General features: G+C 40.5%; 1 protein-coding gene across 2 annotated transcripts in view; it reads right to left on the bottom strand.

Moving 5' to 3' along the window:
* The window catches only part of MND1 (meiotic nuclear divisions 1), a 40681-nt gene extending 17819 nt beyond the window's left edge, over positions 1-22862 (bottom strand). Inside the window, exons 1-5 of one of the 2 annotated variants that reach the window (XM_015625672.1) lie at positions 22765-22862; positions 20603-20668; positions 19745-19802; positions 18012-18160; positions 1293-1367 (exon numbers count right to left, since the gene is read on the bottom strand). In XM_015625672.1, the coding sequence (XP_015481158.1) occupies positions 1293-1367; positions 18012-18160; positions 19745-19802; positions 20603-20668; positions 22765-22767 (351 nt within the window). In that variant the 5' untranslated portion in view covers positions 22768-22862. Of the gene's footprint in view, positions 1-1292; positions 1368-18011; positions 18161-19744; positions 19803-20602; positions 20669-22266; positions 22455-22764 lie in introns of those variants that run through there. The other variant, XM_015625671.3, reaches the window with a different exon arrangement.
* Positions 22863-24645: the final 1783 nt, after the last annotated feature.

Genomic DNA, 24645 nt, shown 5'->3' with positions numbered 1-24645 from the left:
TAATATTGACCTCAAAGATTCTATTGATCATTAAGAATTTGCAGACACTGATTTGACATGAGCTCAGCTCATGTGCCAGCTCAGCACATACTTCTAATTCAGTCTGCAGTTACAGACAAACACGGGAACTGGCTTATACTCAAATAACTCAAGCTAGGGTAGCCTAGAAGAGCCAGACTGCATGAGTTTGTAAGCCATCAAGATTTTACCCATGGCATTCTGTGTGGTAACCCAGCAGTCTGAGGTGTTTGTGGATTTTGGGGTTTTGTTTTAAGGTTATTGGGTGTTTTGCCTCCCTGAACTTCTATATTCCTAGTGCTTTTGCCAACAGTTTGGATTGGGCATGTTCTGTGTTCTGAAAATGCAGAATGGAAATCTAAAGTTTCCAGATGCTAAGGTACTGAGGTGAGATGCTTGGAGAGCTACACTGCAATCTGGACTTCTTAGGACTTTTTTCTGATGTATAATCAGGAACCAAAATATTGGAAATATCAGCCAGAACAGGACTTCCAGACCAATAGCTTTCTGTAGGGCAGGCCACATGCTGGAGACGCCCAAGGTTGAAACAGTTTGTTTGGAAACACAATCAGCACAACTACGTGAGAAACCTGCGTGTGATTCCTGAAGACAGTTCATTGCAAATGAATGATTTTAAGATCATTCTATTAAAGATTAAGATACTGCCAAAGTACAGGTTTTAATTGAATTTGTGGAACTACAACTTTAACAGAGTTTGATGGTAAGGTTCACTCTATTCTTTACTAGATAAATCAAACATACATAGGGAAAATTTAGTGTTTCAACAAAACAGTTTGGATTCAAAGATTTGTCACTTTCCTACAAAATTCACTTCTTCCTGAAAGCTTCTGGCTGTCCTTGTTTAATTGGAGGTTTAAGTCACTTTAGACTGAGCATCTCAATGCAAGTCAGCAACTTAGAATATCATATGAAGTGTTTCTAACTAGTATGTTGGTTATGACAAACATGAAGCCTAGATATTTTTTTTGCAGTGTTAACAGCTTCAGCATGTGAGAAGCACCGAGCTTACATGGCTGCTCAGAACGGTAATTTAGCAAGCTACATTACAAATAACCAAACCAACATCTAAGTGTAGTTACCAGATTTGGCAGTTCAGCAACAATTGGCAACTTTGGTACACACCTCTGGGTAGTTAAAGTTTTAAGATATTTTAAAATCTGAAAATACCTGAAATACTACATTAGTATTTACAAGAAGTACATACTTGTAGCAGTATTTCCTTGTAGGATTACCTCCCCCCCAAAGCAACTTACCGTATCTTCACGTCCAATTTTTGATTTCTCAATGCTTTTTTGTAAAGCCTCTTTTTTCTGACTGCTTTCAGCAAACTGATAAAAAAACCAAAGAACAAAATCATACTTTTTCAGTAACTTTAAAAATAGCTATAAAATGTGCATATAGAATACTGTATTTAAATTAAAAAGTGGAACTACATTTTAAAATACATGTATTTCTTTAAAAAAATAAATTTTTAAAATACAGGCATAACTTATGTAATAAAGACAAAATAAATACAAAAGTGTACAAATATAAATCTGAGGCACTGAATCATAAAAAAGAATTACAGGAAGCAAATTTAAGTCTAAGAAACTTTCATTCCTGTGGCACATAATATTGTTATAGATATGTTCAGCCTGGGACTAAAATCCTATTTCATACCATAATCTGGCATCTCTCTGCAAAGGACCCTGTAACATGGAGGCTTTGGATTTGATGACTTCCTTTGGTCCTTTTCCAGCTGTCCCTATTCAATGGCAGCAGTGACAAAAGCTCTGGCAGGTCCACCTGCTCAGCTGTGGATACCGGTGTTCCCAAAGTCTGGTACGCCACTGGCATGGCCCCAATCCCTTTTACATGCTGATGAACAGAAGTCTCTGTTCAAAGGCATGTAAAGCTGTGGTCCCCTTTCACTGTGTGCCCCTTGCCCTGCTAGACCTCAGAGATATCCCTGCCTTCAGGCCTGAGGCAGAGGAATCTCACAGGGCTGGTGTGAATAATCCTTCCATTTTTCTGTTACATCAGGAGAAATAACTTGCCAAGAGAGACCTCTCTCCATTAACCTGCCACCCATCTTGAACCAGGCCTTTCCAGTTCAGCTGGCAGTTTTCCAGAGATACTTTGGAAACTCTTAAGCTGAGCAGGAGTATGACTCAATCCTCAGGGACACCATACTCAGCATCAGAGAAAGCACCTTAAAATATTAAATCAGATGAATGAGAATGAAAAAAAAAATCTAATAAAATACAGTTTGAAAACCAGTTACTGCATTGAAACCAACACAAAAGGGAAAAAAATAAAAGAAACAATAACATGCTTTTTAAGTACCCTTTGTTTTAAACAAAGGGTACTTAATACATTTAAAACATTTTAGTTTTAAAATGTTCTGAGCACCAATCAGTATATCGCACTAATTGTGAAAATAACAGCTGTCAAAGCTCAGGTTTTACTCTGCCCTACCCCAAAATCCCCCACATGAATCCTCCACTTCTACATTCCCTTTTTCACTGAGGATCCCACTGAATGCAAAAGCATTCCCAGATACATCTTGAAACACTCAGCCTTGATAATTTAACCATATGGTTTATATCATGCAGCTGATATAAATGCCTTCACATAACACAAACTGAACTCCTTTGGAACTATAATCACTTCTCAATTTCAATCTAACATTTAGTCGATATTTTCAGAATATTAAATGTAAATGTATGATAAATATCAGACAGAGTTTACTGCCCAGTCTTGAAGATTAGTCATAACACTATAAAGAAACTCCATACTGGTAGTCCATAAAGATTAGGACACATCCAAACTGCAGCTCACTGATTTTAGTGGTTCCCTTCACAGATTGATTTTTAAAAATAATTACTTTGTGTTCATGCATGTGTGAGCATGCATACAGACAAGAAAGTCCTTTCTAAAAGAATGTTTTAGTTTTCTTCAATTTATATAGGAATTACACCAACGGCAAGATATAATTAGAGGAAAAATATGTCCATCAGTTTACTTGCTGCTCTCAGTGCAAGTAACCACAGAGGCACTGTAGGTTTCACTAGGTGGCTTAAAGTACACCAACATCTTCATTTTAGTGGATAGTAAAAGAATACTCCTCCCAGGCTTTCCAGAAAACTCTTAAAAGAGTGTGTTAGTCCCCACATGATGTCATACTAAACAGAGGTATACAGTTCAGAAGAGGGTAAGTACTTGGGTGCAGCTTGTGGTTCATGAAATCCAAGGAAGACAAACCCCAGAGCACATCATTTGGCATCTCTGAACACAGGATTTTTCTAGAATAAGATCCACAGAGGAGGTAGAGAAGCCAAGGAGCTTACGCTGCAAGTGCAAAGAAGCCAATGTTCTCTGCAAGAGAGGTCATAAAGGTGTTACTTTCTCTATTTTTTTTTCATACACATTAAGTTTTTAAGGAAAGCTTCTGCTTTCTCTAAAACAGCTGTACAGAAGGAGCTGTCAAGGTAGTGTAAATCATAAAAGCTGGCTTCCATCTTGGAAGTACCCAAGAAGGCCTCTTATAATTTTCTTGATCCTCTATATTCTACAACATTTAATAACGCAAGACACACTAATGACAAACTGTGGGAGATAAAGGAATTTCTTAGATTCTGTCCCACACAACATGCAAGGTTGCCATGCCATGAAGTTAGAATATCTTCCTTTGTCTAAAAGCAAAGATGATTTTTACATAATCTTATTTAAGATATTGTTTTCTCACAGATTTTAATTGCTTGGGTATTTTTTTTATTTTAAAATTATTCTTTAATTATTATTTCATGTAACAAAAAAAATTACAAAATAAAATGACACCTCAGCTCTTCGTGTATTATTTCAAAGTCATGGTGGTTATCCTCTATGACAACAAAAAAAAGATGAGGATAAGGAAAGGAATAGCAGGAGGCAAGATACTGAAAAAACAGTAACAAAAAACTAACAGAGGACAAGGATTCAAAGGGTAAGGAACAGATGGCCAGAGTTTGTATAAAGAATCTATGACTATAGGAGAAGCAGAAAGGCTTGGACAGATAGGTGGGAACACAGCTGAAAATAACTATAATGAAAGAAGGAAAGGCAGTCAACAAGGATAAAGAAGTCGGAGGAAGATGGGTACACAATACAATATTTAATTGAAAGGTAAGTGCAAATAGCAAAAAACAGGTTATAGAGCATTAAAAGAAAAAAACCAAAATTTGCAAACATTGTGTAGGTATGATAGCACAGGACCACATCTGGACAAATACAGTGATTTATTTTCCCACAGCTGTAGAACAGCCTGATTGCAAAGAAGCACAGTAGCAGATGGAATATTTCAATCCCTCGAACAACCTTGGGGACATTTTTCAGGGGGACTGGCAAACAATTTCTCAAGGAACATTAACCACTCTCAGAGAAATTGGACTCCTGGCAACAGCAGAGAGACTAGTCCAGAGATAAAGATACTGTGTCCCCTCTATGTTTCTTGAGAGAGATGTCTGGGCTGACACAGGAACAACCTTCTGCCACAGGTGTAATAGACCAGGTGTGGAGAAGAAGTACAGAGATTCTGCTCCACTACAAAGTTTTGTGTCTCTAATCTGACTGCTCTAAATCAGCACATGATTAAGCAAGATGCAAGAAAGCAGTAAAAAAATCATCCAGAGGAAAGAAGGAGAGGAGACTAAATAATTCAAAATTAAGAAGTTAAAAATGTTCTCCACAAGAGCATTTTCATGTTTTCAAAACACAGTGGGAGCCTGCAAGAAGACAGTTTAATGAAGAAAGTAACTAGCATGTATAAAACAGGAGAGCTGGTGAACAATTTCTTTGGTTTTACAGACCAGTGTGATAAATTAAATGGCCACTAGTTTTAGAAATTAATTCAATCTGAAGTCCCCTAAAGGGATGATTTTTCCTACTCTGCAAAGGCATCACAATGTTTAGCTATAGATGTGTGCAGTAGTTTGGGTGTGCAAAGTGCTATGTGCTGATGATAACCACCAGTTCCATCATGGAACCTGGGGTCTGGTTTGTATCAAAGAACACAGATTAAACCTATACACATAATTTATAATCTAGCACAAATGCATTAATAGCAGGGCTCCACTTCAGCAAGCCACTATTGTACATAGTGTACATAGAAGAATGTTTAACCCCCAGTGAACAACAGCAGCAAGTTTCAGTTCCACTCCTTCTCAAAACCTGCTTGATAGACTTTTATTCTAGAATAAAAACTTACTTTTGTTTTTGTTGGTCTTATGCCATCTGATTACTTGTTTTTAACCACTCTAACCACCAGTATCCCACCAAACATGTAGCTCGCCTCAGCAGCATATTAAAGTATCTACAAACCTAGTATAAGCCATGCAAACCCAGCCCCTGAGTATGTTCACTGGGCAAGAATCAAACCAAGGTCTCACATGCTAACCACCAAGAGTGCTCACAGCTGTTAGCCCACTGTCATTATGGTCTGAAAGAGAAACATCATCCGTTCGGTTTTCTTTCAGCCAAACAACCAAAAATGGTATTAAAAACTACTGCTCTTGTGAACGCCACTCACTGTGGAACTACAGAAGAATGAAAGACACATTTTTAAATTATTTCTAACTTGCCAAGTTATTTGCTTTGGGTTTGAAGCTCACTGTGCCTTGTTTCAGGCTGAAGGCAAGGCTAGTTTGCCTTCAGCTTAAACAAAAGCAGTTCAAGAGGTTTAGCGTAACATTAAGCAGGAGATAGGTGTATTTCTTTTCTAGGTGAAAACTAACTCACTACTGAAAAACTTAAGTGGAATTGACAGAAGGCATGGAGAGAAAGTACTTCAAAGCATTCCTCTGGATTTTAAAGAAAGATATCAAAAAAGTGAAGCTAAAAACAGACTAATAATATACAGAGAGGAAAAATGGAAAGATCAACAACCAAAGAACAATCTGAAAATGTTGAAAACAGACCTTTGTGTTAAAAGAAAGGCACAGGACATTACAAAAAGAAATCACTTAACAATTACTGTTGACTAAAACTTACAGGAAGAAAAATCCCAAAGGGCAGCACACTGAAGTGCAGAATTGCTTTCTAAAGTGCTACACTAAGCAAACATACAGCTACTCCTTTTACATACAGTCACAAATCCATGCTTCCAAGAGTTTCCAAATACACACAAGCAAACTTTGCAGCCAGCTAATTATGGTCACAGCAGTGTGAAGAGCCCTGCTGTGACCTGCAGTACTGTGGCTTCTGCTCTGATCTCAAGATGTCACATATCACCCATGAAATGCTATTTCTCCATATAATGCACCCAGTGAACTGAACTACAGTAGGAGAAGCCACCAGGTCTGCTGGGATGGATCCATCAGTCAGGGATGTCTGCAGAAACAGCAAACATGCACTCGCTACATAAATACAATTAAGATCTACTTTTTTAATCTTTTAACATTTGTGAAAGGAAGAGAAAGCATGCAAGGTCCTAGCCTGAGTCACTCTGAGTCATTTCAGCAGTATGAAGTAGGGATTTGTATTTGGTGGGACTCAGAAGGAGCAACTAGGAGACTACAATAGTTCAGGAAATACAGGTAAGAAACAAGAGTAGAGATCAAAGCAAGATAGAGTAAGAATTTTTAACTTATAAACTGAAGACTGTAGAAAGAGAGAATGGAAGAGTTAGGGCCCACCATATTTCTGTATTCATAAGAACTTTTTTTTTTTTTACGTACTGCAGTATAGGTATCTTGGAAAAATGTTCAGTTCAAGAACTCTCTTCCCTCTATCCATGATATAAACTTTACCACAAAAAGATTTTTAATGCAATCTTTGAAAGAGTCAGTTCAAAAACTTGGGAGAGGATAGGGAATAAGCTTGATTTTCTGGAGGAAAAGGATTACAGAATTGGTCAGGTTGGAAGGGACCACAGTGGAACACCTGGTCCAACCTCCCTGCTCAAGCAGGGTTGTCCTAGAGCACATTGCACAGGATTGTGTCCCAAAGTTCTTGAATATCTCTGGTGGAGGAGACTCCACAACCCCTCTGGACAACCTGTGCTGGTGCTTGGTCCCCTGTACAGTGACCTTCTTCCTCATTTCAGGTAGAACTTCCTGTGCATCAGTTTCTGTCCACCGCCTATTGTCCTGTTGCTTTGTACCACCAAAAAGAGCCCTGATCCATCCTCTTGATAGCCACCCTTCAGATATTTATACACATTAAGGAGGTCCCCTCTCAGTCACCTCTTCTTGAGGCTGAACAAGCCTGGCTCCCACAGCCTTTCCTAGTAAGAGAGATTTTCCAGACCCTTGACCAACTTAGCAGCTCTTCACTGGACCCCTCCAGGAGCTCCATGTCTCTCTTGTCCTGTGGAACCCAGAACTTCAAATATGGCCTCACCAGGACTGGGTAGAGGAGCAGGACCACTGCTCTTTCTAATGCACCCCCAGGATACCACTGGCCTTCTTGGACACCAGAGCACACTGCTGGCTCAGGGACAGCTTGTTGTCCACCAAGTTCTCTGGGTCCTTCTCTGCTGAGTTGCTTTTCAGCAGGTTGGCCCCTAGCCTGTGCTGGTGCATGGTGTTTTTCCTCCCTGAGGGCAGGACCCTGCATTTGTCCTTGCTGAATTTCAGAAGGTGACCAGATGTGATTTTAGATGGGACTTGGCCTTTCATGTCTCTTCCCTTTCATTTCTACTTCTCCTGACCACCTCCCAGTATTCACTCCAAGTGTCCTGGCCTTGCTTCTGTCTCCTGGGGAACTTTTTGCTTTTACTTGAGTAATGACAGCAGTTCTTTATTCATCTGTGGCAGTTCCTTGTGCCTTTGGCCCAACTTCTTTCTCATTGGAATGCATCATTCTTAACCCACTGAAAGAAGTGAGCTTTGATCATCAACCAACTCTCCTCGACCCCTCTTCCCTGCAAACCCTGCTTTCCCATGAATTTCCGTGGGATTCTTCCAAGAATATCCCCTAAAGAGGCTAAATTAACTCACCTAAAGTCCATGGTCATCGTCTTGCTTGCTGTCCTGCTACCTCTTCATCCAACACTAAACACCAACACAATCTTTTGGTCACTACAGCCAAGGCTGCCCCTAACCTTCACATCCCCAACTAGACTTCCTTGTTGGTTAGTATGAGGTCAATCTGCACACGATTCCTTGTGGGAACCTCTATGACCTGTAGCAGGAAGTTATTGTCAATGTTTTCCAGGAACCTCCTGCATATTGCTGTACAGCTTCTCCAGCAGATGTTACGGTACTTAAAAAATCCCCCAAAAGAACCAAGGCCTGTAACTTTGAGACTTTCTTCTAATTGCCTGGGAAGGCCTTGACAAAGCACTACAAAGACTCTCAAAAACTAGTAATTCTCAAGTTAGATCTCTGCACTCATAAGCAGTATTTCCATGTTTTGCTAGAGTATCCATGTGGGAAATACTGATTTACTTGCCCCTCCCAAAAACACAATTCATTTTGCATTTCAAGATTAAATTTAGGTCTATAATCCTGATTTACTTAACATGCTAACAGATGAGAGTAAGATGTAATATCATACAGTAAATTAGGCATGGCTCTGTTCTCAAGCCACGTTGAATATGAGAGGAGTCCTTTGTTTTTTTGGCAAATGAAATAAAAAGTGGGGTATTCAGAAGAAACAAATGGGAAATCCCCCCTCCACAGGAACTCTCACCCATCCACGTACAAACCTGATGCTGTAACCTGCAATTATTTAAAAAATATTACTATACAGCAAACCCCTTTACATTAAAAGTATTTTAATTCAATTATTTTCCATCTTTTTAGATTTGCCAGAATAGTTAAGTTAATTTAGAGAAAATGTCTTGCCAAGAGCTTTTGTTTTTGATTCACTCATTTGCAACACCATTTGATAAGTAGTGGTTACGCAACAAAAAATAACCGCTCGAGGCCAAGCTCCTTCAAACACAAAAGGTGAAAGAAACAGTTGTGCAGGCTCAATGAAAGAACTAAATTTCTGTGGCTGCTTTCAGAGCTGACGTAATTGGCACGACCTGAGGGACAGATGGCTGTCTACTCAAATACAAATATCAAGTATGCCCCAATCAACATAAGAAAACCCCCAAACCAACAAAAAACCAGCTGAAACACCTCATTCAACACTGTTTCACAAATGCAAGCAATCTAATAAGGAAAGCTGAAAGAACTTCAAAAGACATTCACATGACTGACAGAACTACAGAAAATTTTCATACCTGGACATGAAGGATATGCTTGCTACTGCATATTAGGGTATTTAATAAACCTACAAAGTCCAAGGTGATAGTTAACAGGTCTGTTCAAGGCAGGAAGAACACAGAAAGGTATTTTCCCTTGGAAAGAAAGGGAGAGAATGAAGAGAAGCTTTAATTTTTCCCTAAAGGGTTTTTAAAGATTGCTATCCTAAGCAGCTGGACCATACACTGACAATGCCTTCAGGGACTAAGTAGAGACAGGCACAAGTTAAAACACAATATTCATCCAACATTCCCCAAGCTCATGTTCTGTTTAAAGACCTTAAAAACCAAATAAAACTTTATTGCACAGACTTTCAAAAATGCCCAAATTCTACATTGAGATGTTATCAGGAAAATAAAAAATCCTTAGTAAAATACATCTTTCAAACCTCAGAGTTTTGACAGCAGTTTTAAATACTCCCTCTTTATGCCAATTTTGTCATTTTTAAGTAATGCTTAGACAGATCAAGTCATCTCCAATTCCTCATACAAAGAAGAATCTTTCATGGAACTACCATGTGTTCAAAAATAATGAGCTGTTTGGCTGTGACAAGAAAGACCTTTTCCTCTAAAGCCTCCCTGAATCAAAATAACTTAACACATTTTGGTTTTGTACTCTGAGGTTGTTGTTTTTTTTTTTTTGCTTTAAATTTTATTCCTTTCAGAAGAGGAAAATTCTGTGAAGTGAGACTTCTATAACTGCTTGCTAGTACTTCATATCTGCATACATACTAATTTTCTAAAATGAAATATGCTATATTAACTGAATTACAATATTTTAAGGTGAAAGTCAAAGTTCAAATTAAATAGGACTACAACTCACTGTCTCCATCAAATCCAGTTTTGAAAGTAGTACTGGCTGCCTATCACCAGGCTGGAAGCTCCTGGCCTTACAGTACAGGCCAACTTCCAGACAGCACAGAACATTTAAACCGCTAAAGTTTCTTGGGATGCTGGTTTTCTGCTCATCTGCTGAACTGTCATTCCCACCTGCCATGTGACCGTGGGGCACAGGGAGATGCACAGGGCTCTGTCTCTGCCAGACCTGATGGAGCTTCTACAGTGAGAGCCCTGTTTCTACTTCCAGTTTCTTTTCATTTCAGATTAACAATTTCACTGCAATGACAGAAATGGAGCCAGCAGCCAGAATGCAAACCTCTTCAAAAAGGTAAACTGTGTGATAATATTACCTAAAAACTTCAGTGTCACAGACAACCCTGTTTGAAAAACCTAGTGATTTTCCTGCATTATATCAGAATGAATATCAATATATTCTTTTTAGTATAGCAGGAATCTTCCTTCAAATCTGCATTAAAATCTTTAGAGTTATTACAGAGACATTTTGTAAAAAAATTGCTCTTAAATCATGCAAATTTTACCTTATGCTCATCAAGAAGGAATTAAAGAAAAACCTACACTTCACAGTTGCCATCAAGGCAGTTACAAGTTAACAGCAAGTAAAAGAAAAAGCATGAAATTCAGCTAATGAACACCAAATTATGAAGCTGCTTAAATCCAACAGAAGCCTCTAGAGCACTGTATTTTTAGAAATCTGCCATGACAGCAGTAACTAAGCATACTCTCCAGGGCTTTGTAGCATGCCATAAAACATAATTCCAGAAGGCTCTAGTAAGTTGCAGCATTAGAAGAGTCTTCTCTGATGGACATTTTAGGACTTAGTAAACGCAGAATCATTTTAAGATATCACCATTTTTCAAGTGCGCAGAGATAACAAAAATTGTGGACTATTCTAAAAAAAATTTATTAGTATTTTCCAGGAGACTAACAGAGGGAATAAGCCTTACAAGGTCAACAAATAGGTATAATCAACACATCCACAATGTTTAAATTATGAAAATTCTCAGCCTCTTGCCCTTATTGCTACAGCTCCCCCTGGATGGTTTAAAGTGAGTTAGTCATAGCATACCAGCTCTGCAGCAGTCCATTTCTTCATGAGTCTAGTCCCTCAGTTCAAATAAAATGTACAGGTCAGTGAAAGCCAGAAGGCTAAAGATGGGAGGGGTCACTAATTGTCTCTGTTGGGAGAGTAATTACTACACAAGAGAAAAAAAAAAGTGAGCCAGCAGGGAGTGGAATCACCCAGCTCACTGGGGCTAAAACACCATCAAAATGGTCAGGACAACCCAAGGAAGAACTAACTAAGCAGAAAGCTAAATGACATGTCCTCTAATAAGAGGGGAAAAAAGAAGGCCCAGCATGCTTATGGGAAGACTGCTCTAACAGCTTAGTCAACACATTGGGATCCTGCCTACATATTACAGAATAATAAAATGGTAAGGGTTGGAAGGGATCTTAATGACCATCTAGTACCAACTCCCTCTGCCATGGGCAGGGACACATCCTACTAGACCACATTGCTCAAGGCCTTATAATGGGCATTAAGACCTCTTTAGCAATCAGAATTTTATTTTTCTTGAAATGAACAATTTATTACATCTTCTGCAACCTAATAAAATTAACTGCAAGCATATATATGTCTGAATTAATGAATGAGAAAAATGTCAAATTAAGTAATTCCTAACACAAGTCACTCACATTAGCTGCAAACATTCTGATGTACTTCTCTGGTTTAGAGGCCAACTGTTTAGCCATGCTATCTACTCCCTAAAATTAATAAAATATACATGAAAAAGATAGTGCTAAGCTTTCTAAATGCATTATAGCAAAGCTTAAGATCATTATAAACCTTAAGATATTTTATGCCTGCAAGTCCTTTCTATTCGATACATACACAAAGAATTTTTAAAAACACACTGAGTACTCAATACAGCTTTTTCAATGTATCATAATGTGCAAATATTACACCCCAAAAATAAACTGTTCTATCAAAAGCATTCAGCCATGGATTCCAAAGGTGTTGAACATGTACCTCTAGGAATAGCTCATTACTGAGAGGCAAAAAAACCCAAAGCAGTGACATCCTGCATTCAGAACCATCAGAGGCTGAAAACTGCAATAGAGACCTGATGTGTGTGAAGAGCTCTGTTAAGAGCTGATGCTGTACCATCTGCTGAGAACATTTCTACAAAGCAATGCCAAAAGCTTACTCCACAGAACTAGGTCCCACAGGCTCTCCCTGCCGAGGTAAATCTCCATCCGGGGCACAAAACTTGTCCAGCTCCAAGCACCGTCAGTTCTGCTGCCCCTCACTGCACATCTGTCATCTCCAGGGATTTATACCTCAGTTCAGGATTAGTTACTTTCAGCTAACCACTGCTGAGCACTTTTACTTAACTGCAGTTCATAGTCAACCTCCGAAGGGTGTGGAAATACCCCAACAATTGAGTGAGTCAACAGATGAAGGAGGAGGCTGCCTCACACTGGAAGAATGGGGACAGCAGTAGTTTCCCGAGCAATCAGCGATCTCAAACAGATTTATTGAGCAATTTTCCAGTCACAGTATTTAAGGGGGCAAAAAATATCTAAAAGGATACAAATAAGCCAAGCTGCATCTTGAAAGAACTTGCTGATGGTTAAAACTCAAAGGGTTTTTTTGTGTGCATTCTAAACAAAGAAAGTTCTCTTCTTTTACTTATGTTGTCAAATATCTTCAGAAGGACTCAAGCCAGATTACTCACAATATGAATATTTTTTCCATTCCATTTTTCCATTTTCTAACAATGTGCATTCCTAACATAAACATTTCCTAATACAGCATTCCCTTCATTGCTTTTTTACAAAAAATAAATTCTTCCACTTTTCATATTTCAGTGCTCATTAGTACAAACAATTCAATACATATGAAGTCACTTGATTTCAACAAGTTTATTCCTGGTCTAGGGTGGCTGTTGGGGTTTTTCTCTTTCTTTTTTATTTTAACTAGCTAGCAAATGTGAGCCAGGATGTACCCAGTCCAAATTCTCCCCTTGGTTCAATATACATATTCAATATAATGGGAAGTGAAAATCCCTCCTTTTATCAACGCTGGGGCAGGGATTTAAGAAATGAAACATCAACTATCTTTTCTATCTTAACTAACACTGGCCCAATGCAATCCTTAGTGGGAGAAAAAAATTGCCAGAAACTCTTAAGTCTCTTGGTCATGAGTATGTTGAAGCAAGCACAGGGAACAGCACACAATGTCCATCCGTATCCTGCCCTAAGGAGATTCTGTTAAATCTTCATTGCAGTGCAAGGTGACACCATTTTGCTCTCAGTTGGAACAGCAGCTTTAGTAGTTTTGGCTGTTAAACTTTCCCTTGCAAAAGCCTCAGGACACAAAAGATTAACCCACAAGAATGCAACACCATGAGAAATGAGACAAATAACACAGTGAAATGAACGTTTTTAAACTGAACAGTGAAATGAACACCACCACACTGAGGAAAGGAAACTAATTGATTGTTTTCCCAAACCACTGGACTATAGTGCTCATAGTACTGTCATTAGTTACACTAACAACCACTACATCCTTGAAGTGCTTAGTATTTCAGGTCCTTCCCAGCACAGATGCAAGAGTTTTGCCCAAGACACAGATGAAAAAATGAAAGAAAATCTAAGCTGAATCTGTTTATAGTAAGGCTGTATCAGAAAGATTTCTCTTTTCCTCACTCACAAATGTTATGCCAACAATAAACATCTTGTTTTGTCAAACTATAACTGGAGCATAGGTAATTCCAGGCTTCTGAATCCAACAGCCAGAAAAATTATTGATAAAGAAGATCATCACATCGTTTTACCTTTTCTTAGGGAAGGAAGACAATCCCCCCAGTAAAGCTTCTAAAGTTCCCTTGACAGATGAGGTTGCATTAAAGATTTCTCCATTTATAAACATTGATAAAACATTATTTCTCAGTCCACACCCTTGCTCTTGTTTCACCATCTCATACCTGTACACAATCTAACCAAATGCAACTTCCACATGCAAACAAACCAAATGTATATATAAACCCATCTCACCAAAATGCAGCTTCCAACATATTTCACTTTTTCGGTGGTCCTTTTCACAGATGTGCAAGTATAACCAAGAGGTGAAGAATAAGCACCTGACAGAAGGCATAAACCTTTAGGTGCAAACACACAGGTGCCACTGCAAAACAAATCAATACAAAACCCAAAGGGACTTACTTAGCAACTCTCACTCTGTGAGTTTGGAGGAAATAGTTCCAGCATATGCTACACAAAGTAAAGACATTTGCTATCCTTGCTTTTCAGAAAAACAGGAAGAGGCCCAAGCAGTAACTTGGGGTTAGAGGGCATCACCAAGATCCTAATTAGATCAGCACAGGATCTGCCATATTATATGTCAGAGATTAGTGCCCCTCTCCAAACATCTGCCTCCACAAAAGCAAGCCAAAAGATGGGGTCAGGCAGGGAAGCTGTCAAAGGAAACTTTAGCATTGATTTTAATTGTGATATCTCTGCACATTGATGATACAAAAAATCCTTCCTAGAAAAAGTCTACGGTATATAGAACCCCAATGAAGTGCAGCTTTTAACATCCAGACAAAACTGCCTTGATCTTCATTATGAATACCAAGTCAGACTTCTCTGCTTCTGGATCTCCAGGATGGGGTGTGGCTTAATAATCACTAAAAATTCAGAAACAAAAAACTGCTTCAAGAACAGCTCCTCAAACAGCCTCCCACAGTCACAAGCTCTGTAAAATGCAGAATGCTATGAGCAACCTGGTGTAACATTCTGAAGTACCAATGTATGCAGGCAAAAAGGCTCTGTAGCAGGCCCAATTCATCAAACTTAAGCCTCAGTGCTGTGCATTTATAGGGGAATTTGCATCATGAAGAAGCCTGTTCTGTTCCTCCACATTATTTTCAAATGACAGTTCAGCATTTGAGATTATTCCTTTCGCTTGACTATTTAGCCATGCCCTCAGGAAACAAAGGTAATGCCTCCTGGTAAAAAGCCTTAATTTGCAGCATGAACTGAACTGCCAGATTTTTAAACATGCTTTAAGTAAGGCAGCCTGATTCTGGCTTTTAACTACTGAACAAAGAGACCGACTCATGTAGTTAACTATCAATCTGGACAAGACACAGAGAGAAAACACATCTCTCAGCATGTCACAAGCTCTAGATGGGAATGATCAAAGACAAGCAACATGCAACAGAAGTGGTACAATAGCTGACTCTTTTCCTCTGCTTTGTATGTTCTGACAAGATGTTTTGTGATAGTCAGTAACTAGATTTAGAAGCCCTTAAGAAAATCTGTATGTGTGCACATCAAGAAGAGTATAAACACCAAAAGAGCTAATTTGAACTCACAGACAGAACCTGTTATCATCTTGTAAAGATGTTCAGAGAGCTTTCCATTGAAAATGCCACCTTTCCACTGCACCAACTGAGAACTTATTTTCAGATACTGAAAATGCTTTTCCCTGAAATGCTGAAACATTTCCAGTCTCATCACAAAAGCAAGGTAATGAAGAGAAGTAGTTTTAAAGACTCACAGCATCATCTAAAGAGAGCTCTCTGTCCATATGTCAGGGGCAGGGCTTGGCTTTCAAATAAGGTTCTGGTAATAAAACTATTTCTGGAACAGTTTTATATTGCAGAATTGTTCATATCAGAATATTTCTACATAGAAATAACATCACAAATCAGTAACAAAATGTCCATTACACTTTCACAATAATAGATGTGTTTGTGTAAGTAAAAGTACATTTAAAGCCATTCAGCATATTTTTGTAGGCAATTCCTGGATACTTACCATGGAGCACATTAGGCAAATTCTGCAAGACTTTCCAAGGAAGGATATTCATCAGGGTATGCCAGAGACCTGCTTGACTAATTATGTTCAAAATTCATGATGGGACTAGGCTCAAGAGTAAGGACAGCAAATACCAATGCCTTCTTTCAGCTACTTGGCTATAATAGGGAGCATGAGCAACAACGAAGAGGATCCAAGAGCAAATCATTTGCATTTGATGAAACAGGGGCACCAGAGAGTTTGGTGAACAAAGCAGAAGTTTTGGAACATATTTATTCAGTTTCTCAGTTGGCAATTTATGTACTGGTGGAGTAAGTAGCATTGTCTAAAATTTGTGTGAATGTACTAATAAGTAGAGTAATTTTACTAGGAAGTTCAGTTCCAAGTCTGTGCAGAGTTAAACTAACCTGTTTCAGACAAATGAAACTCCACTGGAGTAAGAGCCAGTGCATTGTTACTACTAGTGTATAAAAATTAATTTAAGTCCAGTTATGCCAGGTTAAGTCCATGCTTGAAAACAGTACAACCATAGTCAGCTAAATCAAACTCCTTTTTCAATTCAAGATGGGGAAAAAAAAGCATTTTTCTTCTAATTATTTTGATGTAACTGTATAAAGAAATAGCTGAGGCTGAAAACACTGTACATAAGACAGTAATGCCTGAGATTAATTTAGAGCTATGCCTGAAGAAAATAATGACTGTAAAATCTTCAGATGCTACCACTAAATCTGCATTAATTCAAATGATTCTTTGATGAAAGATCATAATTCTGAATAATCATGGGAGGAGTTGGCAGTGCTGTGGCACAATCACACCACATGGTCTCATAAAGCTCATTTGTTCATCTTGTTATCATGTACTCCTATTGCAAAAAAACCTGATGAATAGATGCTTTCCCACTCCCATCAGAAACAGAAATAAAGACAGTTCCCAAAAAGTAGGAAAGAACCAGATCAATAGAACAGCAATGTTGCAACAAAAGATGCCCTGCTCTTCTGAAGAAAAGCCTCTCCTACCCCTGTCCTCTGCCCTGGTGAGGCCTCCTCAGGAGTGCTCTGCCCGTTTGTGGGCTCCCCATTCAAGAAAGACAAGCAGCTACTGGAAAGAGTCCAGCAGAGGGCTATGGAGATGAGGAGGGTACTGGAGTAGCTCTCTAATGAGGAAAGGCTCAGGGAGCTGGACCAGTGCAGCCTGAAGAAGAGATGATTTCACAGAAGACAGGGACCTCATCAGTATAAATACCTCAATGGCAGGTGTCCAGAGGATGGACCCAGACTCCTTGCAGTGAGGCCCAGCAAAAAGACAAGGGACAACTGGCACGAAGTTCTATATAAATAAGAGAAAAACTCCTTTGAGGGTGACAGAGCACTGGAACAGGATGCTCAGGGAGGTCATCGACCCTCCTCCTCTGGAGATACTCCAGATCCACCTGGATGTGATCATATGCAACCTGCTCCTGGTGAACCTGTTTTAGCAGGGAATTGGACTAGATCTCCAGAGGTCCCTTCCAACCCCAACCATTCCTTGATTCTGCTGTTCATGACCAATTTGCTCTTTTCTCCTGCTAAAAGTGCAGTAAGGGATTACAGAAGTGCTCACAAATTAAGCCACCAATGAAAACTGAAGTTAATGAAAACACAATGGCCTAAGTAGAAACCATTCCCTCATTTACTCAGTTATGCATTTTGGCTGTCATCACTTTTAGGTTATTACCACATGAGGTCTACACTGTATAAAAGACACAAAAACATGCTACCTTTGAGTCCTTAAATGATGATTTGCATCATGACAAACACGCTTTCAGCAGCAAGTAGACAAAAAGTTTCCTCAAGCTCCAACAAGAACCTCCAAAGTTTTCCTGATGTAACAGCAAGATAATGACAATGCCTTACCATGAATGACAGAGAATTCCTATAGTACAATCTATGTGTGTGGACATATTTGTACACATGAGAGATATAAACAAGAACGACAAGGGAGTATGTAAGAAAAACAAAACCCATTTAGATAAACAATTAATAATTGTTAAATTATTAACAAACAAATAAACAATATTTTTCATACAACAGATTACCTGAGACTCTAACTCTTCCAATTTACGCTTCCTGGCATGAAGAGCTTTACTTGGAAAAGCCCAGAAATAATTGGAAGTTCCAATTCTATCAGTGTCCACCATGCCATCATCAACAAGGCTTTGCAGAATCTCTTTCACTGACATCGAGGCTAATAAAAGCAAAAATGTAAAATCAGAACTGCACAGCAGCTGGACTATGGAGAATTTTGAATACCACAAGCCACCAACAACAATCATCTGTGTTTTCCTCCAGCGTCAGCTAGATGGAAGATTTCACAAGGACAACATGCCCAAAGGTTTACTTGAAGGGCTGAATCTCTCTGAAACCAGCAATTTTTTCCTAAACACTGCTATTCTGCACATCTGCTACCAGATGTTTGCAAAACACTGCTCATGAGTATTGCACAAAATACATGTGTGTTACACTACAATACCATAACACACCCATGGGAGGTACCTGAGAAGTTGTCTTGTGATCTTAATTCTAACTTGGATTAAGTTTCTTGATTGGGAGTGTAATTACATTTCATTTTGTAATGCTTAACAAAGTATTTCATTGCAGCAGAGGCACTAAAGCCATCTGCCTACAGACTCAGGAAGGACAGATTCTGATTTTGATTATATTCACTTCCAATACAAAACATCATTTACGCTCACAAGCATCAACATTTCTGAACACAACTGAACATTTCCTTTCAAACCTGTGGTATAATTCACCATTTTAAAACAATGCTCCCTGTTCAACAAAGTTAAGTAGTTATGTTATCCTCAGGTGTTGCAGATATAAAAACTTTTGAGCTCAGTTATGGGTTTTGTTACCTGATGTTCAATTTCAAGCCTATAGGGGGTCCCCTATCTTTTGGAAGCTATAGGCTGGATGCCAGGATGGGAGCAGGTTAGTAATTTTTTTCTTTTCAGAGTAACTGGGACTTGGGTTGTGTGGCTAAATGCCTTCATATACAGAGACAGGATGAATTTGGACAATTGAAAGGTGTTAAAGGCTTTAGAAACTCCAAACTCCAACCTACTGCAAATTACAACTAAACATATGCATTGACAAACCAATCAAGATAGCACCACACCTCTTCAGAAGCCCAGAAGGCCTCTGTTAGCTGCTGACACAACTGAAAATCTCTGCTTTGTGATATTCACATCTGCACTTCTCTAGCTAATTAATTTCTTTAGTTCATTTACTCTTGCAGTGCCACCAAGACATGCTAGAGGACAGTGGTAACTACGTAAACAATATGCTTTGCCTCCCTTTTGTCAATGAGCATACAATGGAAACAACATACAAAACAATCCAAGAGCATAGAAAAGTCTTCTAATCCTAAACCAATGGATCTCATCAGGAAGGCCTTTATAGAAAAGACAAACCCCTTCCATTTATAACTGTCCAGCCATTTTTGGAGGGGAAAAGCTCAAGAGCACACTGTCCGTGTATATCCGGACTAGCATTTTAAACATTTGTGATATTACAGGCAGCTATTTAATACCTGAGTGCAAACAACGATTTCATACACTGAAAGTCACTGCAAGTCAGACAGCTCAGAGCCTAAGCAAGCCCCCATCACATGTCACTTTTAACACTTGAGCCCTGCCACTGACCAGTCTCCCGTTCTAGCTATATTTTCTGTTATTAAAATCACAAACCTAAGATTGTAGCCAGGAATATTTACACTGTCCCAGAAATGATTACTTGCTCAAGAGAAATAACTTTTATAAACACTTACTAATCCCTTTTTCTTTTGGAGCAATCTTCTCTAGGTCCTTCAACTGGAAGACGTCTTTCTGTGCAAAACATGAAACATGAAAACTTCAGTTCCAAATGACAGCATCATCTAAGCCTGAATGCCCTTTACACTAAATCAGTGCCAACAAAAGCAAGTAGGAAATACATTCTATGTTTTGGTTTTGCTAGGGAAATAGCCTGCATATCCCTCAAGAGAACTGGAACATTCTAATTATAAAATAAGAAAAACACTATTATTGTAGTGAGCCCTGCTCTTTCCTTTGGTGATCTGAAGTCATCATATTTCATCTCAAGTTAGATTATAAAGCCCTTAAAGACCAGGTTATACTGTCAGCACAGATGCACCACATGGCTCAAGTACTCAAGTGTCACAGTATTTTTTCTAAAAGGTAAAACCTGGTGTATTACATGTGCCACCAATAGAACTGTAGCTCAGCTTTTGGACCTCCAGGTTTCTCTTCTCCAAGGACCCTTTCCAACTCTGCTCTCATATTTTCTAAAGCTCAGATTTCTTCCTCCTCCCATAAAATGCAGTGAGAGACTTCCTAATTTCCTGCTGTCCCCTCTTATGGTAACAGACTCAAAATGAGAATATGTGCATGGGTAGCACATGAGGAAGTGCACCACCTGTGCACCATCACTCCTTGGCTCCACCTGGGGATAAGCCACCTGATCAGAAGTTAAATGAATGAAGTTTTGCCCCTGTAATTTACACCCTGATGGCACAGGGCATCAGTGAAATGCATGTCATACAGAGTTCAGCTACATCTCCACTCAAGCTCCTTTTAGAACCTGTTTTCCCACCAATGTAAATGCAGGACAATTACAAGTTACTTACTGTTTCAAAAAATATCTCCATCATGCGGGCCCTCTTCTCTTCAAAACTCAGACCCTTTTTCTTGGACTACAACAGGGAAAAAAAAAGAAAAAAACAAAGACATTCAGCTATCTGAATAATTAGCATCTGCTCAGAATTCAAATCTATTTACCTGTAAGTTAATAAAAAATAACTCTAAAATACCTTACCACTAAGTCCAGATTTTAAGATAAACTCCATCTTTGCAAATAATCTCTACACTATGTTCATCAATTAAATGGAGGGACTTACCTTTAAGTTTGGAGCCAGCCATTCATATAACTCAACCCCCACTCCAGCCTCAATGCTCCTTGACACATACCAATGCCAAAATATGCATTTATACCAAACTCACACAAATATTTAATAACACTTAAAAAGATAAGGAGTACCTTCTGTATGGCTTTGTTGTTTTGTTTATAAGAATTACTTTCTGTGTTGTGATATACAGACAGTAGTGTGAGTTGTAGGGCATTCAGGTTTTTTTAAGGCAATAAAGAGCATTTTGAGGTATGCCTTTCTTCAAAGGTCCTAACCAACTTTGTAATTTCAAGGTCACATTTTAAAAACTGTGCTGCTTTTATTTCTTTTCTCTCTGGTTGTGTGACCAAGCATTAAATAACTTAGGTTGAACTACAAGCAAAAGGCAGAAATGGCTATTCACAAACAAAACTGAGTAACAGTCTCCTCTGGTCACTTTCAGAGACGCAATTTTGATATGCTTCTTATAAAATTAGGATATAAAATATTTCATGGTGGAGTTTTATTAATAGCATTTAGCATAATCCTCAACAACCCAAAAAGCAGCAGCCACAATGTGAATCTGAAGTGTTTCCCCTTGCCCCACTCCCTGATTCACACACTGTGTGTATCTAGAAAAAAGGGAAAGAGGGATAGAAAGGGCCAAATAGAATGCTGGCAAAAAAAGGTCTTGTAAAAAAAAAAAAAACAAACCAAAAAAACCCCCATAGTGTTGCCCACAATTAAGTGGAAATGGGTAGTCTAATAACAAGATGGTTGAGAAAGACATGGTTATGTTTACACATTTCCAACCAAAAGGAGTCAACAACATTTTTACTTTTTAATAGCTGTTTCCTTCTTAAAAAAGAACATGATCAGGCAGCACACACTTAAAACATACACCAGGAGCAAAATGGCCAGACTGATTTAATTTTAAAAAACAAATGTAAAAGCTAGCTTATACAGCCGCAGTAATACAGAGACAGAAACAGAAACAATTCAACATTATATTTACTGAAAAGCACCATTACTATTCTTTTAGGTCCCCTCTCTCCTCTTTTAGCCAGGGATACCCTAGGTCAGCACGGCTGTCTCCTACGAGGTCAGTACAGGGCAGGACTAGAATCTGGAGCTGCTATGAACACTCAAGTAGGAGCATGGACAGAAAGCAGACGGATTTAGTTTTCACCTCCTGCCTTCTCCAAGAGCCCTGACACCCACAGCAGCAGCAGGAACAAAAAGCGTAGGCGCACGAGATGGAATGGAAGTCTATCTGGAAGCATGTGCTTGTAGCTACGTCCCTCGAGCGCCAGATTTCACACCGCCACTCCAGCAGAGCCAAACAACGGAGCCAAGAGAGCTCTCGATGAAGGTTATTGACTTTCAGGTTAATTTGTCCCTCCTACCTCACTGGCAGGCGTTCCCCACACAAATATTAGCCACACCACGACCATCCATTTCGCTGCAGCTACCGCAGGCAGACAGAAGAACGCGGTGCTGTGAGGGCACACCTGCGACTCGCTCTGCCCGCTCCCACCTCCGCCCAGCCTGGCACGCCGGGCCTCCCGTGCCTCGGGGGCAAGCAGCGGGCACCGTGCGCACCTCGACCCACAGCCACGGGGCTATGGCTACTCCTCCAGGTGTCGGCTCATTTACATCGCTCTTCAACAACCCAAAGGCACAGCCCAAGCCGTGCTGACGCTGCACCCCCAGAATCGGCACCGTGGGGCCTCCCCGGAGCGGGAGCCCCGCTCCCCTCAGAGCCACCGGGGCGGAGGGACAGCGAGGCGCGAGCAGCCGCCACCAGCCATCGCTGCGGTCGCGGCTCCCCCTGCAGCCCCGCAGCCTCTGCGGGCGCCCGGGAAGGAAGCGGGAGGAGGCGGAAAGCGGACGGCCCCGCTTACCATGTCGCGGGCGGGCGGCACGGTTTGATTCCGGCGCCGCCGGGCGGGAAGAGGCCGGCGGGAAGGAGACCGCGTGCGCAGCGCCGCCTGCCGCCCGCCCCGCGGCCCTCACGGCCCTCACCGCCCCGCCCTCAACACCCGGCACTCACAGCCCGGCCCCCGGCTCTCCCCGCCCGCCCTGGCCCGACCCGGGCCTCACCGCACTCAGGGCCCGGCCCTCACGGCACCGGCGCGAGTCGGGCGACCGGTCAAGGAGCGGCAGTTTCGGCCACCGCGAAACGCGTGGTTTATGGGGTTTTTTTGTTTGTTTGGTGGTTTTTTTGGGGTTTTTTAAAATTTGTTCGTTTGTTTTGGTTAGGGTTTTTTCGTTGTTGGGTTTTTGTGAGTTTTTTACCAGCCGGGTGGTGCTGTAGAATAAAACTGAGGTCACAAAATGCGCACGTTAAGCGTGGTCTAACACGACGAGCATTGTACGACTGGCCTGTCAAAGGAGCCCCGGGATGTGGAAAAATAAAGTCCTCACTGCCCGTGGAAGAGAAGGGCCTAGTCACATCTGCTGTTACTTGAAACTGTTGTATATTGTGATGACTGTTCTAGCAACTCTAATTACTGACAGCTTGTTTTCATTATTATTTGTAGTCTATATCACTTTCCTTCAGCTGCAGCTGCAGCAAATTCTGGGAAATAGCTTTGCTACAGCACTGGCATCATATCTGCCATACTAAATCAAGAGTTTAAATTCAAGCAAAAGAAATCTTGCAAGTTGAGATGTTCAGGCAGTTCCTGTGAAGATTTTCAATGCCTTTTGCAAGGTGACCCCTTCCCTGAAACCTGAGGCTCTTTTTCGTGCAGCCCATGAGCCCATTCTTCATTGTGCACACGAGTGTATTACTAAAAATGAAATGCAAATTAGAAAATACATTTTTAATACAAAGCTTTTTGTTCTTTCTCATGTGCATCACATTTTCAACTTGCTAAATCAGGATGACATCTGTTGGCGCACCCCCTCATCTGCTGTTGTGGGTTTATATTTTGTCTCACTGCCTTCCATTTCCTTTGGCCAGCCCTCAAAGCAATTACAGCCCCACGCTCCCTATGATAGTTCTTTTCCTCCTGTCACTCTCACCACTGCAGTCCAAGGGTCTGGGCTTCCTGCTCCTTCACTACCTGAAGCAAAACCAAACTCCACCGTTCTTTTTACTTCTACCAAGCAAATGGTTGCTGCAACATTTGCAAAGTCCCCATTGCAGTGTAGGTTTTTCTCTGAGCGATGTGTGAGTGGCAGGGTGGGGTGTCAGAGCTGAATGTGCCACCTGCAGTAGAGGAAGAGGAGAGGGAGGAAGGGTTTTTGGGGGGACACTCCCTCTGAAGTGGGCATGGGGGCACATACCTTGTGTTTTCTGTTCAGTACTCATGAGGCAGTAGTGCTCCCGTCTACCCATTACTCGTGAAAGTAGACTGGCAGCAGACCCCCAGATGTCACCCCCGGACAGAGCCAGCACACGGCTGGAGCACACACCTGGAACCACAGCTGGAAGGCATTCCTTGTTTCAGAGGCTGAACTTGATCACAGCAACACAGACAGCCCATCCACCTCCAAAACATTAGGCCATGCTTTTAAGCGATGGTGAGGCAGGTGGCTCAGCAAGTTTTCTCTGCCCATGGCCCCTGGGAACAGCCAGGCTCAGCTACCCCAAGTGCACTGGAAGCACTGAAGCCTTTTCACAGTGTCAGGAAAATCCACAAACACCAGAGGTTTATGTCCGAAAAGGAGGCAGAGGACTCCTGCAACTTTATTCAACTTTATTCTCCCTTTGCAGAGCCCACTGGAGCCCATGCCCATGAGGTTTTCCTCTCTCAAGGTTTTGGAGGGCACAGCCT

The sequence above is a fragment of the Parus major genome, chromosome 4 (genome assembly GCF_001522545.3).
Source record: "Parus major isolate Abel chromosome 4, Parus_major1.1, whole genome shotgun sequence".
Taxonomy (NCBI): domain Eukaryota; kingdom Metazoa; phylum Chordata; class Aves; order Passeriformes; family Paridae; genus Parus; species Parus major.
Note: the sequence above shows the minus strand (reverse complement) of the source record. Positions and strands in the feature narration are given on the sequence as shown.